The 15,147-nt window shown below is 34.9% G+C and overlaps 1 protein-coding gene across 1 annotated transcript in view; it reads right to left on the minus strand.

Annotated features, from left to right (window-relative positions):
- Nucleotides 1-15,147, minus strand: part of LOC108718521 (cadherin-9) — a 206,977-nt gene that overhangs the window by 145,268 nt on the left and 46,562 nt on the right. Inside the window, exon 3 of the mRNA XM_018266858.2 lies at nt 3,890-4,184. Coding sequence (XP_018122347.2) covers nt 3,890-4,184 — 295 coding nt within the window. The remainder of the gene's footprint in view (nt 1-3,889; nt 4,185-15,147) is intronic.

Raw genomic sequence — 15,147 nt, forward strand, 5'->3', positions numbered from 1 at the left:
GTCTAGGTGTGGGTCAACAGAGCCCAGAAAATTCCTCTCATGACCATATTGGGTCATACACATATGCATAATGGGCTATTCCCCCAGATTATGTGTGTGATATCTGATTGGGAGAGGAGTGGGGTACTTGCTCCTTATGTTTATGTGTGTATCCTAATATGGCCACCCATACCAGGAGCTCCCTCCCAGAGCAGACAGGATATATCTTACTAGATGAATTTTCTGGCAAAAATTGTATTGTTCCTTATATTGTTATGATATATGCTTTGTTTAAGGTATTATACATATATAATTATAGACCATTAATAGCATCTATTTTAAACATCCTTTCAACCATAAATGGACATCTTACAGTCAAGAAATGCTTGTGCTTGCATTTATTACTGACACTTTAGATCTATCGATTGACTTCTGAATTTAGGTTTTAGAATTTCTTTTCTTGTTCAGGAGCAGATTTTTGAAAAAAATAATAATAAATGCATTAATATGTGGAAATAACTACAAAAATTGATTTGTTCCATTCATTTTTCAAATAAAAATCCTTGAAAAATAGGTTGAATACTGAATATACACCTCCCATTGATGAACAGTGTATACAGAAGCTAGTCATATTTCAACTGCCTATTTTTTTCATGGAAATTATAGATTTTTTTCAATGAATTTCAAAAGTTGGAAAACTCAAATTAAAAAAATAGAGATTACATTTTTGATGCAATTTTCTTGAATAATGGAAATTATGACTTTGAATTTTAAAGATTACCCCCCTACCTTTTTTATTTGGATTTAATACAGAACTAGAGCATGCCAGTACTTGACAAATAGTACTGTGTTGTCCCACAGAAGAGCCACTGTTATAAACATTTACTTTTCTTTTACTGACATAAGTGTGCCTTTCCAAACTTAAAATGCATTGGTACAGATAGTTTTTCCTTAGGAAGAATTAATTACACCATGCATTGTAAGTGTATTTTTAAACATCATTGGAACACTTTAGACTTTGAACCTTGTATAAACCATTGAAGTAAAAGGAAAAAGTATGAACCTAATCGAAAACACTGAAAGAAAACCAAAAGGGAACATATCCTGTGTGAACATACCTTATCAAACTGTATTCTGAACCTTTAAATAAATGAAAAATGTATCAAATCATAAGCCCATACTGTTGCAGTGTTACACCATGAATTGCCTTACTTTTGTTCAATCCCATTTTTTACCTTCCCTGATGCTAAATCCCCTGTCAGTGTTATTTATTTATTTTTAATAGTATTTCCCTTCCTACATGGTTTCTTGTAAAAGATATCCAACTGTTCTTCTCAGCAGAAGCAGCAGACATAGACCTTTATGTCAGATTTCACATAACCACAGGAAAAAAGATGCTAGGCTCTCCTTCATTTGGACAGAATGTAATGGATTGTTACCTTCAAAAAACCCTTTTTTTCTTTTTTTTTGTTAAACATGAAATGTAGACTAAAATATTGCCAAAGCATCACTAAACATTAGATTTATAATATTTAAGGTAATCTTTGTGTTCCAAAATATGAAACTGCAGGAACTGAAGATATGGAATAGAAACAATTATAAAGGAAATATAACAAAATGTATTATTTTTAAACATTTAACAATCTTTCAATCAAAAGTTTTCCTGTTGCATAATTGCTGCCAAGAAATACATCGTATTAGCTCATATTGAATAAGAAAACCTTGACATTTTTGTTTTTGTAAGAATTTTCATGCAATTACAATTGAAAAACCCTGAAAACCTCTAACAGTTCATAGCTAAGAAAGATTTTACAATTTGCATAGAGCAGCTACCATTGACTTCTATAGGACCTTGTCAGCTTTTAGTTCAACTTTTTATTTATGGTTTTTACACTTAGAGGCCGATTCATCAAGGGTCGAATATCGAGGGTTAATTGAAATCCTTCGACTTCGAATATCGAAGGATTTAGCGCAAATTCTGCGATCGTACGATCGAAGGATTATTCCTTCGATCGAACGATTAAATCCTTCGAATTGAACGATTCGAAGGATTTAAATCCAACGATCGAAGGAATATCCTTCGATCAAAAAAACTTAGGCAAGCCTATGGGGACCTTTCCATAGGCTAACATTGACTTCGGTAGCTTTTAGCTGCCGAACTAGGGGGTCGAATTTTTTCTTAAAGAGACAGTACTTCGACTATCGAATGGTCGAATAGTCGAACGATTTTTACTTCGAATCCTTCGATAGTCGTAGTCAAAGGTCGAAGTAGCCCATTCGATGGTCGAAGTAGCCCAAAAAAACTTCGAAATTTGAAGCTTTTTACCTTCGAATCCTTCACTCGAAGTTAATGAATCGGCCCCTTAGGGTCGAATATCGAGGGTTAATTGACAGATGACTGTAGGATTATTCTGTATTCTGCAGCCTGGGGAAAAGTTTTACAAGCAATATTGCTTCATGAATACTACTTTGGTGCTGCTTAATTACATCTCCATGTTTGCTTAAACACTTAACAATATGTTTGAGACATGCTGCAGCACTCTAAAATGATAATGTTTTCCCATTAACAAAAACAATGCTTTACAAATAATTATAAAGAAAGGCAAAACATTAAAATAAGGGGGAAAAAATACAGGAATCACTAATAATCTCTAAAATGTTGGAATAACATCATCCTATAGGACATTGAACCCAATTTCCTGCATCATAAAATAGAAATTATTTTCTAGTACAGGCATGGGAACTGTTATCCAGAATGCTCGGGACCTCGGTTTTCCAGATAATGGATCTTTCTGTAATTTCTGTAATCTTCATACCTTAAATCTACCAGAAAATCAAATAAACATGAAATAAACCCAATAGGCTGGTTGTGTCTCCAATAGGGATGTAGCGAACTGTTCTGCTGCGAACTAGTTCGCGCGAACTTCGACCGTTCGCGTCCGCCGAATGTTCGCGAACGTTTGGGAACGTTCGCATTTTGAGTTCGCGTTCGATCGTTCAACCATTCGAATTCCTTCGACCGCTAAAAATCGAACGATTTCCATTCGTTGGAACGATTGTAAGCATTCGATCGAATGAAAAGCATTCGATCGAATGGTTTCGATCGTTCGATTCGAATGAAAATCCTTCGATCGAATGATTAAAATCCTTTGATCGTTCGAATCGAACGATTTTAGCGGGTGTTCGAAGTTCGCGAACTGTCCGCGAACGTTCGCATTTTTTGCCGGTGTTCGCGAACGGCGTTCCGAACACCAAATCGGCAGTTCGCTACATCCCTGGTCTCCAAAAAGGATTAATTATATCTTAGTTAGGATCAAGTTCAAGGTACTTATTATTAGTGATGGGTGAAAAATTTGCAAAACACATTGAAGTCAATGGCCGTCAAAATAATTTTGACGCTCAACAAATTTTACTCACTCAACAAATTTTCCACGCGCAACTTTTTTTGTCCAAATCCATTAAAGCCAATGGATGTCTAAATTATTTTATTGCATTTCATTTTTTACAGGCAACTTTTTTGGTCACAGCAAATTTTTCCCACGGCAACTTTTTGCTGCAGTTTCGTGAAAAAATCGCAGGTGGTGAAAGAGGAAATTCACCGCAAATCCATGCCTGGCAAATAAATTTGCCCATCACTACTTATTAATATTACAAAGTTATTTTGATAACATGGAGTCTATGGGAGGCAGCCTTCCAGTAATTCAGAGCTTTCTGGATAATGGGTTTACAGATAACAGATCCCATACCTGTACAGTACAGCAGGACCTTCTGTGAGTACAGTATTTATAGTCTTCTGATACTTAGTAAATTCCCAGTGTACAGACTTGCATGAAGTCATTGGGGCACACTAGAAATAAACTCAATTAACACTGAGGAAAAATGTCTTTAACTTTTGTAATTCTATACTTACCTATTTCAGACATTTCAGGAACACTTGCATAATAAACATCCTTTGTAAACTTTGGTTCATTATCATTGATGTCATGTATTTTAATGACAAACTCAGACTCAGGTTCCACTTGTTTTCCAGTCTTTCTATCTATTGCCATAGCACGTAACACGTACATTGACTTTTCTTCTCTATCCAGTCTTTTTGAAGCTTGAATATCTCCAGTATTTTCATCGATAACAAATACGCTACCAGCTCCATCTCCAGACAGTATGTACTTTAAATTTCCTTCACCTTTGTCATGATCAGTATGTAACTAAAAAGGAAAAAAATTGAAACAAGAAAACATCTTAAAATCTATTACAGCATTTCCTCCCTCCTCTAAAATCTGGATCCATGCCCCCAAAATCTAAGATTCTATTATTGAAGATCCTGCAGATTCAATCATCCTTTAAAATCAGAACATTTTGCCATCACTGCGTGTGTCCAGTTGTACAGTATCTGTCAGTAGCCAGTGATTAAAAAGAAACAGTGTGGCATTTCAAGAGGGGTTTGTGAAAGGTCTAAAGTGACTATTATTTAGTGACTGCACTGCTTTGTTAACTTTTATTTGATTTAAAACAACTGTATATGTACAGAGGTACATGTTGCAAATACCTACAACATGTTCACATTTGTAGAACAGATGGCATTGCTGATTGGCAGATTCAATAGACTCTATTAACTTGCACAACATGAAAGTCTGCACTATTTAAGAAGGTGTGCATTATCTCAATATGCAACACATAGAGAGGTAATACTGTAAATGCAAGATCTTCAAAAATGAACAATATATTATTATCTATGGTTTATAATTAAGTAATAGATTTGACACCAAATACAAGAGAGTGTGGCATAAAAACTATATGAGAAAATTACCAATGCAATCTGTTCATAATAACTGATCTTTATGATGCAATGAAATCTTTTGGCACCAAGGCTTCAATATCTGGCAAGCATCTTTGGCATATAAATTACATAACATCTTTAAAATAAACTTACCTAATTTTAGTCCTTTTTGTTTTATTGAACTATACAAAATACATATAAAATATGAATCAATAATCACATGAATGTGAATGTTATGCCAAATGGTAAGTGCAGTATACTAAGTGTAATTTCAGTCAACTTGATGTGTGTTTACCTACAATTGCAGCATAGTTATTGCTACAAGGTGGCAAAGCACCTTATGCAAAAGCTTCTATTGCACTAAAACATGTGCACGGGGAAAATTTATTAAGGGCTGGGTTGAATAATAAATTTGAATCTGAATTTTCTAAAAAAATGGTTTGGTGTCGAAATTCACACATTAGAATTTTAATGCCCAATTTGAATGTAATTTTGAATGTAAGATTATCATACCTTGGCCATGGAAACAGTTCTAATTCAAATATTTGCCACCTAAAATTTGACGAGTTCAGTTACAAGTCAATGGCAGAGGTCAGTTGAACCATTTGAATATGTTAATTGCCTTCCTGACATTCAAGTTTTTTTCGGAGGGAAAACTTGATTCACATTTATTTTTGAATTTTCGATCAAATAATAGACATTCAAATCTTTTCTTAAATGACCTCCCATTCGAGTTGTGAGTATATTCGAATTTGAGTAAAAAAATTCACTTCCATCGAAAGTCAACCTGTGATAAATCTGCCCAGTGGATTTATAATTGACCTTCAACTCAAATTGGACACCATTGCCTTGAAAATTAGTGGTTACCGGAGGTTGTCACTGCTGGCACTTGCCATCAAAATGACGTCTGTGTCCTAAGTTTTCCTTCAAGTTGGTGGTAACTCCAGGGTTTATCTTGATCTGTAGAAACACTTGCACTCGTTTTGGAGGCAGCAGCACCAAGTGCAATTATGCAGAGCTCCAAGAAGTGGCTTTAGACTCTATAGGCCTATATGTTTTATATTTTCCTCCAGTCTGTAATCTCTCAACCTACAGTACACAGGGGTGAATTAAGTTTTGCAAGTGCAGTTGCAGTCACTTAAAAAGATGCAGTCATTGCACAAAAAATGACATTCGTTAAAGGTATTTGTGTCCAAAGCACGCTCCTTTTATGTCTCTACAGTTGTGCTTGGGGCCAACGCCTTCTTCCTGCTTCATGTTTTAAATTTTCCACACACGCCTTCATTTACACAAATGAACCCTGGAGTTACTAACTACCACCTTCAAAGGTGGTGGTAGCTCTAGGACAACAATAAAGAATGAGACAATTACATTGCACAGTGCACTTGTGATAAGTAGTGATGGATGATCTCTCCTGTTTCGATTTGCCAAAATATAGGGCACAAAACTGGGGGGGGGGGGCGCCAGGCACGTACCGCCTCTGTGGCCTACCCCAAATTCGGTTCTCTTCTATGGCCGACTATCTGTGCTATTTTTACCTTTTTTGCGCTTGTGCGCATGCGCGAAATCTCCAATTATGCGCATGCACACACAAGTGGCAATTCAATTCATGATCGCCAATTCGTGCGCACGCTAAGCTGGTGCCGCGACTGCCCGGCTTGCCTAGGGCACCTGGCCAGCGTGGCCCGGCTCTGTTAATAGCCTTCACTATGTTTGAGTTTATTTCGGTTGGTTTTGCTTGAGAACACAATCATTTTGAGCAATTAAAACATTTTTCCCACAGAAAACTCAATAAATTCGAGTTTTTGGGTTCTTCACCCCAAATTCACTGATTCAAGTTTTTTCCATTTGAGTTTTTTATTAAATTGGAAGTTGTGAGTTAATTTGAGGTATAAAAAAAGCTTACAAACCTCTAAAGCCCTTTGATAAATAACCCACTAAGACACATACTTCATTTTTCGTTATTACTATTTCATTATTTAATATGTTTTTACAAATAGTTAAAAATTTGTGTCAGAGACTTTTTGCTGCTTACCTCAAGCAGCAGTAGTCTGTGTCTACCTGCCCTATGTTCCCTGTGCGTGTCATACTCTGCCTGCCCTATGCTCCTGGCAGGGGCATATCTACAGAGGAAGCAGACCCTGCAGCTTCAGGGGGCCCAGTAGGTATAGGGGACCCTGTGAAGCCCTAATTAATGAACCATTTTAATATGTATTGGTAAAACAGGACAACTGCTACATATTTTGGGGCCTTAAAAAAATTTGCTGTGGGGCCCAATAACATCTAGTTATGCTACTGGCTCCTTGTGTGTGCCATACTCTGCCTGCCTTATGCTGTCTGTGTGTGCCATACTCTGCCTGCCCTATTCTCTGTGTCTGAGCCATACTCTGCCTGTCCTATGCTGCCTGTGTGTGTTATACTCTGTCTGTGTGTGCCATGCTTTGTCTGTGGGAAGTGAACCTGGTGGGGATTTGTTAGCACTTGGCAATACTTGTGAGGGGGTCCCCAAGGTGTTTAATCATGTGCTGGGGTTGCTTCTGCTACCACAGGCAGGATGAGACATATTTAAGGTTATGTCTTAATATGGTTTAATAAACTTGTTTCACATATGAGTGATGTGTGATATCCCTCCAGTGATGACCAATCATTTGTTTTTTGGTTTACTACCACCATTAATGTGGACAAGTTTTTGTGGTAACATGGGTGTGGTTTAAAGTGGATTGACAAATTTAGCTGGTTAAACATAAAGACTATAGTGTGCACTATATGCTTTGTCTAGGGTATGCATAAAGCATATGCAACTACTATATCTTAGAATACCCTGTACTTGTTAGTCTTCCATTCATGAATGGATCAATTTAAATCTTTGACATGATTTTTAACATTATAGCAAAATATTTATTGATTTATTTTTTTCTACATCACATCTGGTAAGGGAATACAGTAGAGCATTAAATGAGCAACAGCATAATTTCACTTCTGTCATGCTGCAATTATTTAGTCCTCCAGCTGCTTAATGCTGCCAAGCACAATCTGGTTAGGTTCCTGTTTACACTGGTAATTTCTAATTTTGGAAAAGTGTCACTACATACCTTGAACAATCATGCCATTGCATTAGACAGACACACTTTACCAATTTTTACCAAGTAATTATTTATGAATGTAAAATATTATTTATATATATATATATATATGTATATATATATATATATATATATATATATATATATATATATATGTATATATATATATATATATATATATATTTTATATATATTTTATATATATATATATATATTTATATATATTTTATATATATATATATATATTTTATATATTTTATATATATATATATATATATATATATATATATATATATATATATATATATATATATATATATATATATATATATATATATATTATTCCATTTAGATGGGAGATCAAGTTGCCCCATTTTCTACAAAAAAAAATCTATTACCTTACCTTTTTAATAACAAGTAAAGTATCATTATTACCAGCCAGGCAACATCAAGGGATTGGAGTGAGGGGGATCATATACCCTCAACGTAAACTAGCTTTTAAGAAGGCAATTGACCATAACCCTGAATATATTGTATAGCAAGAGACTTAACATAACCAAGTCAGGATAAAGTGCAAGTAATATATAGTGGATAATGTACCCCCTACTGTAATTTATAAAGATATTATAAGTCACGAGGAGTTATGTGACCATATAAAAGCACGAGGCCGCAGGCCGAGTGCTTTTATACAGGTCACATAACTCCGAGGTGACTTCTGATATCTTTATAAATTTAAGTAGGGGGTACATTATGCATTATAATCGACAGGATTTTTTGTGTCTCACTTTCATGTATGTTAAATGCTACACTGTGCTGTGTTTAGCCCTCAGTGAAAAAACAGCGTTCAACGGACATTGTTTACAGGTAATGCTAAAATGCACATAAAATATAAAACAAGTTAGGGACCGCCATTCGGGGTTTACCTTGACGTGGTATGGTGGCTTATCAATTTTATGATCATAATTTTGTAACAAAATAACCCCTGTTTTGGGTACATATGCATTAGCATTTATTATACTTATATATATATATATATACTTTAAAGCCTTTAGAGTGCTCCCACAACCCCCCTGTTTTTATATATATATATATATATATATATATATATATATATATATATATATATATATATATATATATTTTATATATATATATATATATATATATATTTTATATATATATATATATATATATATATTATTCCATTTAGATGGGAGATCAAGTTGCCCCATTTTCTACAAAAAAAAATCTATTACCTTACCTTTTTAATAACAAGTAAAGTATCATTATTACCAGCCAGGCAACATCAAGGGATTGGAGTGAGGGGGATCATATACCCTCAACGTAAACTAGCTTTTAAGAAGGCAATTGACCATAACCCTGAATATATTGTATAGCAAGAGACTTAACATAACCAAGTCAGGATAAAGTGCAAGTAATATATAGTGGATAATGTACCCCTACTGTAATTTATAAAGATATTATAAGTCACGAGGAGTTATGTGACCATATAAAAGCACGAGGCCGCAGGCCGAGTGCTTTTATACAGGTCACATAACTCCGAGGTGACTTCTGATATCTTTATAAATTTAAGTAGGGGGTACATTATGCATTATAATCGACAGGATTTTTTGTGTCTCACTTTCATGTATGTTAAATGCTACACTGTGCTGTGTTTAGCCCTCAGTGAAAAAACAGCGTTCAACGGACATTGTTTACAGGTAATGCTAAAATGCACATAAAATATAAAACAAGTTAGGGACCGCCATTCGGGGTTTACCTTGACGTGGTATGGTGGCTTATCAATTTTATGATCATAATTTTGTAACAAAATAACCCCTGTTTTGGGTACATATGCATTAGCATTTATTATACTTATATATATATATATACTTTAAAGCCTTTAGAGTGCTCCCACAACCCCCCTGTTTTTATATATATATATATATATATATATATATATATATATATATATATATATATATATATATATATATATATATATATATATATATATATATATATATATATATTTTATATATATATATATATTTTATATATATATATATATATATATATATATATATATATATTATTCCATTTAGATGGGAGATCAAGTTGCCCCATTTTCTACAAAAAAAAATCTATTACCTTACCTTTTTAATAACAAGTAAAGTATCATTATTACCAGCCAGGCAACATCAAGGGATTGGAGTGAGGGGGATCATATACCCTCAACGTAAACTAGCTTTTAAGAAGGCAATTGACCATAACCCTGAATATATTGTATAGCAAGAGACTTAACATAACCAAGTCAGGATAAAGTGCAAGTAATATATAGTGGATAATGTACCCCCTACTGTAATTTATAAAGATATTATAAGTCACCGAGGAGTTATGTGACCATATAAAAGCACCAGGCCGCAGGCCGAGTGCTTTTATACAGGTCACATAACTCCGAGGTGACTTCTGATATCTTTATAAATTTAAGTAGGGGGTACATTATGCATTATAATCGACAGGATTTTTTGTGTCTCACTTTCATGTATGTTAAATGCTACACTGTGCTGTGTTTAGCCCTCAGTGAAAAAACAGCGTTCAACGGACATTGTTTACAGGTAATGCTAAAATGCACATAAAATATAAAACAAGTTAGGGACCGCCATTCGGGGTTTACCTTGACGTGGTATGGTGGCTTATCAATTTTATGATCATAATTTTGTAACAAAATAACCCCTGTTTTGGGTACATATGCATTAGCATTTATTATACTTATATATATATATACTTTAAAGCCTTTAGAGTGCTCCCACAACCCCCCTGTTTTTATATATATATATATATATATATATATATATATATATATATTATATATATATATATATATATATTTTATATATATATATATATATATATATATATATATATATATATATATATATATATATTATTCCATTTAGATGGGAGATCAAGTTGCCCCATTTTCTACAAAAAAAAATCTATTACCTTACCTTTTTAATAACAAGTAAAGTATCATTATTACCAGCCAGGCAACATCAAGGGATTGGAGTGAGGGGGATCATATACCCTCAACGTAAACTAGCTTTTAAGAAGGCAATTGACCATAACCCTGAATATATTGTATAGCAAGAGACTTAACATAACCAAGTCAGGATAAAGTGCAAGTAATATATAGTGGATAATGTACCCCCTACTGTAATTTATAAAGATATTATAAGTCACCGAGGAGTTATGTGACCATATAAAAGCACGAGGCCGCAGGCCGAGTGCTTTTATACAGGTCACATAACTCCGAGGTGACTTCTGATATCTTTATAAATTTAAGTAGGGGGTACATTATGCATTATAATCGACAGGATTTTTTGTGTCTCACTTTCATGTATGTTAAATGCTACACTGTGCTGTGTTTACTTTTGTGTCTGCTAAACTTGTGTTTGTTCCCTGTGTGTGTTCACATTATTTAATTTTGTTTCTTGAGTTTCCCGGTAGTTCTGTTTGTACCTTTATTTTTATTGCTTCCAGTTTTTATGCCTGCCATTGGTGACGTCATCAGCTGCTACGGAGTATGGGGAAAGGCACCGTAAGGGTGAGAGAGTGACAAGAGAAGACACGGAGCTTGGGAGGGGCAACAGAACATGAGAGGAAGAGAGATTTTCAGTGAGCAAACTTGCCATGGTGGGAGGGCGAGAGAGACTGGAGTGAGATCCTGCGAGACTAGAGAAGCATCATGGGGAGGGTGGAGCGAAATTGGAGATGAAGGGGGCAGGGAGATTGACGTGCACATAGCTGTGAGGCAGAGAGACACAAGTGCGCCATGTGAAGAAAGATAGCTCCTGTGCCTGAAAGTAAGATGGGAGGGGAGATGAGTGAAAGCAAAGCAGCAGGGAGGGAGCTGGAGCGCAGGTGCTGTCTCTGTCTTATAATCAGCACGTTCTGACGCAAGAACGCGCCGTTTATAAGGATATAATTTACAGTCTGGCCAATAGGGAATTAGCTGGTCTGTAGATTATAATATGCTTCCTGTATATGCCTCTGATTTTACTAAGTATGTCTTTTTAATGGTTTAATGGTTTAGTAATGAATGAAATTTGACCTCAGGTTCCCACATGCTGATACTTAAAACACATATCTGTTAAGTAAGTGTAATGCCTCTAGAGCTTGCAAGGAGCTTGGTAAGCCTTATACATATTTGCTAAATGATTAATTTGAAAATTAGTATTCAGTCAAAGTCATCTGCTAGTTTTTTGGGGGGTAAAGACATAGGACCACTCTGCCTTATCTTAATTTTTTTTTTGCCTTTGAAATTATTTGATGAAAATATTAATATTCAGCTTCATTCTGCTAGTTTTTATCATATTTTACAAATGCTGTAGATTCAGGCTTTCATATAACTTCATTGTTCTTGGGCAATCTGGCAACAACATTCCTTATCCATGCCAGTAGCCTTCTATACTGTTATAAACCCTTACAATAAAACCAATGGCATGGCTTTGTAAAAACAAATGATATTAGATTTATTTTGTTTTCAGTTTCCCCAGAGTGGTGCCATAATATATATCAGCTAATTGATGGCAAAAAAAAATGCAGATATATTCTCTAAATCTCGATTTTCTACTACTAAGCACTGGGAAATAAGTTTGTCCCTAACCTGCAATAATCCAGAATTAAGTTTGACCTTTGCTACATTGATTGATCAAATCTGTATTCATGAATCTAGATTTATATGAATGTTTGTGAATCTTCAGAAACATCTCAATTTGATATGGTTAGAAAATGTTTTGCTAAATATTTTTATTTTGAAATTCACATACTGTACATTTCTCTCAAAACATGATTCATGTATCTCTGCTTGTGCATTTTGTTTCACATGCACATGTTTTGCGTTTGTTTTTTTCATTGGTAGTTTAGTTAGTTCTGTCCGCTAAGGAGTTAGCAAATTTTGATCAATTTGATAATTCACAGGTTTTTTTCAACTGGTTTAGAAGCAAGTCAAAGCACTTGATTTCAAAAAATGCCAGTACAAGGTATTATTATTATCACAGAGATATTTTAAATGTAAAAAATAAATATATTTAAATAAAATATAATTATTTGGTAAAATGAACTCTTTGGGAGATGGCCTTTCCATAATTTGTATTAATTTAGGATATCAGATTTCGGGATAAGAGATGCCATAACTGTATAACTGTTCATCTGAGAGGGGTAACAACTGAGGAGCTTATTTATTAGTGGCTGAAAGAGTGATTCATATTTATAAATCATTTTCAGCATTAGAATTTATTCGTAGTAATGCATAAAATTATTAAATCATTTGAAGGGTTACCCTAAAGCATAATGATTGTTGAATTTGATGCTTTTTGAATTGTTGGGTATTAGTCTTCTGCACTGCCACCAGATTTAACAGGAATTTAAAAGTTAACTGAATTCAACTGCTCAAAGTAGTCAATTAAATTTTAACAAACTGACAAATTTAAAAAGCCAAAAGGCTTTGTTAAAAGATTCAATTTACACTTTTCCTGACAGCAAGGACAGTATTAATAAATGTGACAATTTGAACAACTGGAAATTATTCAGGATTCATAAGCTGATATTTTCATAAATCAAACAATGCAGCGTTTATAGCAATACTCATACTACTGTATATTGTAGGGAATAATGCTATTGTGCAGAACTGTATGTGGGGCTTTTGGTACCAACTGAAAGGATAAAAATAGAGTATACTGTCAGAATTATGCCACAGGGCTTCATAGAATTCAAGTTACATCAGCCCTATGGAATTATTCCTACAATCTTTTTTGCATATGTTCTAGGTCCTCTAGCCATATTACTTTTTATAAAATCATGCAATTTGCACAAAGGGCTTGCAGCCCAATGCAGTTCACTGTACAAACAAATTGCTGGGTGCAAGGAGGAAGGATGACATTCCCATGATCTAGAGCAGTACTGCTCAACTGGTGGCCTGTGCCCCCCCCCCCCCATTGAAGTCTGGCTGCTGTGACTGATTCCCTTTGTAATATTAAAAAGGTATCAATACTGAGATTAAGTGACCCCATGCATTGCTAACACATCAGATTCAGAATGTAATCAATCGTTCACAGCTGTAATCTCCTGCACTGCTCACACCGCACACTTTTAAATTCTGCATTTTTCACACCTGTATGTCACTGCCCTGTTCACACCTAAAACAGATTGTAGAGCATTGTCTCCATGTACTTTGTACAGTATGTATAGTTCATTTGAGTGTGACCCAGTTGATTTCTATGTCTCCTGTTCTGTTCTGCCTGTGTCTGCTCTACACTGCCTTGTGTGTGCCATACTTTGTGCCCAGCCCGAATCTTCCCAGCACTTCTATTTATGGGCCTGTGGCTGACCCACCTATCACGGGTGGGTTGACCCACAAACTGTGTGCAGAATTGAATCTGCCCGACCCATGGGTAAAACAGCAGGTCATGTTTGTTTTCGGGCAGTCCTCTGTTGTGAGTATAAAAAAAATAACTTGTTCCTGGAATTGGTTTAAAAATCACCCTTCACCTTGTAGGCCAGACAGATGTGGCCCTCAGAACCATTTGAGTTGGATAGCGCTGTGGGGAGATTAATGGAATTAATTGCATCTGCATGTTACTGCTTTACCCTTGTATAATTATGCAGATAATACTAGCCATTATTATCATAGCATTTGTGTTGCCCTACACGAGGGGTAAAAAAAATCAGTTTTGCAAACAATAATGTCATGTCATGCTTTAGTCTGGCTTCAGGCTATAAAACATTCCACAAAGCATTATTATTTCTCCAAGCATTCGAGGCATATTAACACACCTAGGGGCATATTTACTAGGCTCTAGTGAAGGATTCAAAGTAAAAAAACTTCTAATTTCGCCGATTTTTTTGGGTACTTCGACCATCAAATAGGCTACTTCGACCTTCGACTGATTCGAACTAAAAATCGTTAGACTATTCGACCATTCCATAGTCAAAGTACTGTCTCTTTAAAAAAACTTCGACTACCTACTTCTGCACTTTAAACCTACCGAGCTTCAATGTTAGCCAATGTTTGTCCCCCCCTCTGATGTTTTTATTACAGTATAATATCCCCAAGTCAAAATTGTTCAATAATTTTTCCATGTTACCTAACAAAGGAATAACTAGCATAGTGCTTGTTAACAGAATCATCTTGAACATGTTATTATTACATTTTGTGCTGCCTACTGCTAAGAGCTGGCATCAATATAACAACATTATTCTCTGTCTAAAAGAGAAAAGTTTAATGCCTACCATAGTAACTTTATT

Source organism: Xenopus laevis, chromosome 6L, assembly GCF_017654675.1.
Source record: "Xenopus laevis strain J_2021 chromosome 6L, Xenopus_laevis_v10.1, whole genome shotgun sequence".
NCBI classification, from domain to species: domain Eukaryota; kingdom Metazoa; phylum Chordata; class Amphibia; order Anura; family Pipidae; genus Xenopus; species Xenopus laevis.